This window comes from Bactrocera latifrons, unplaced genomic scaffold, assembly GCF_001853355.1.
Source record: "Bactrocera latifrons isolate USDA-ARS-PBARC rearing strain unplaced genomic scaffold, ASM185335v1 scaffold_3, whole genome shotgun sequence".
NCBI lineage: Eukaryota > Metazoa > Arthropoda > Insecta > Diptera > Tephritidae > Bactrocera > Bactrocera latifrons.
Window position 1 is genome coordinate 786,065 of NW_017536629.1, and position 1,215 is coordinate 787,279.

The 1,215-nt window shown below is 42.5% G+C and overlaps 1 protein-coding gene across 1 annotated transcript in view; it reads left to right on the forward strand.

Annotated features, from left to right (window-relative positions):
• Positions 1-1,215, forward strand: part of LOC108970331 (neuroendocrine convertase 2) — a 63,022-nt gene extending 61,807 nt beyond the window's left edge. The window contains exons 9-12 of the mRNA XM_018935659.1: positions 79-312; positions 383-547; positions 639-756; positions 830-1,215. Of these exons, the coding sequence (XP_018791204.1) occupies positions 79-312; positions 383-547; positions 639-756; positions 830-991 (679 nt within the window). The 3' untranslated portion in view covers positions 992-1,215. The remainder of the gene's footprint in view (positions 1-78; positions 313-382; positions 548-638; positions 757-829) is intronic.

Consider the following 1,215-nt stretch of genomic DNA (forward strand, 5'->3'; position numbering starts at 1 on the left):
TTCTATTTAGTGGATGCATCTTAAATTTAATCAAAAAGATTTAATAAGTAATATTCCGCAATTAATTATTATTTGCAGTCCATCGCTCACATGGCGAGACATACAGCATTTGACAGTGTTGACTTCCAAGCGTAATTCACTATTCGACGCTAAGAATCGCTTCCACTGGACTATGAATGGTGTGGGTCTGGAATTCAATCACCTCTTCGGCTTTGGTGTTCTAGACGCTGGCGCTATGGTGACCCTGTCCAAGCAATGGCGCTCAGTGCCGGCGCGGTATCACTGCGAAGCTGGGGAAATTGTGGAACCAAAGTGAGTAGAAACGGAGTTAAATTGGATTCATATTATATTTACTGTTATTTAATATATATTTCTATTTTAGTCCAATTTATACCGGTCGCTCAATGTTTCTGGAAATAAAAACGGATTCTTGCAAAGGTACTGACACCGAAGTGAATTATCTGGAGCATGTGCAGGCGGTGATCTCCGCCAATGCCACGAGACGAGGAGATTTGGAGCTATTCCTCACTTCGCCGATGGGTACTAGGTGAGTAACTAGCGATTGGCTTGMTAAAACTATAATTACTAAGTTTTCATTGTTAAATTATTTTGTTATTATTTATATACTTTCMCTGCAGATCAATGATACTGTCGCGTCGCGCCAATGACGATGATCATCGTGATGGCTTCACAAAATGGCCGTTCATGACCACACACTCATGGGGCGAGTATCCACACGGCACGTGGAAATTGGAGGTACGCAACGACGTTTTCACTTAATTTTGCTTAGCATTTGTTTAAACATTTGTATGTGTGTTTGCATGTGCAGGCACGTTTCAATTCACCGCAAGCACGCTCCGGCTGGCTCATCGAATGGTCGCTTGTGCTGCACGGCACCAAGGAGGCGCCCTATCGCACACTCTCACCTGCTTCGCCGCACTCCAAGCTGGCCATCGTCAAAAAGGCCCATGAGGACCGCAAGATGAAGTAGACAGGTCAACCACCGAAAAGCGAAAAATTCAAAAGAATTTTCTAAATCAAAAATCCATATGCTAGAGGAGAAGGAGCAGGGCCGAAATACAGCAGAGTAAACAAAATGAAAAATGTGTGGTTATAAGGAGAGCCCAAAGTTAATGCAGGTGGCAAGGCTGCAAACCAGAGTTTCAATAGAAAAGCAAATACAATTTTTCAGTTGTTAAACATATAAAAAAAAAA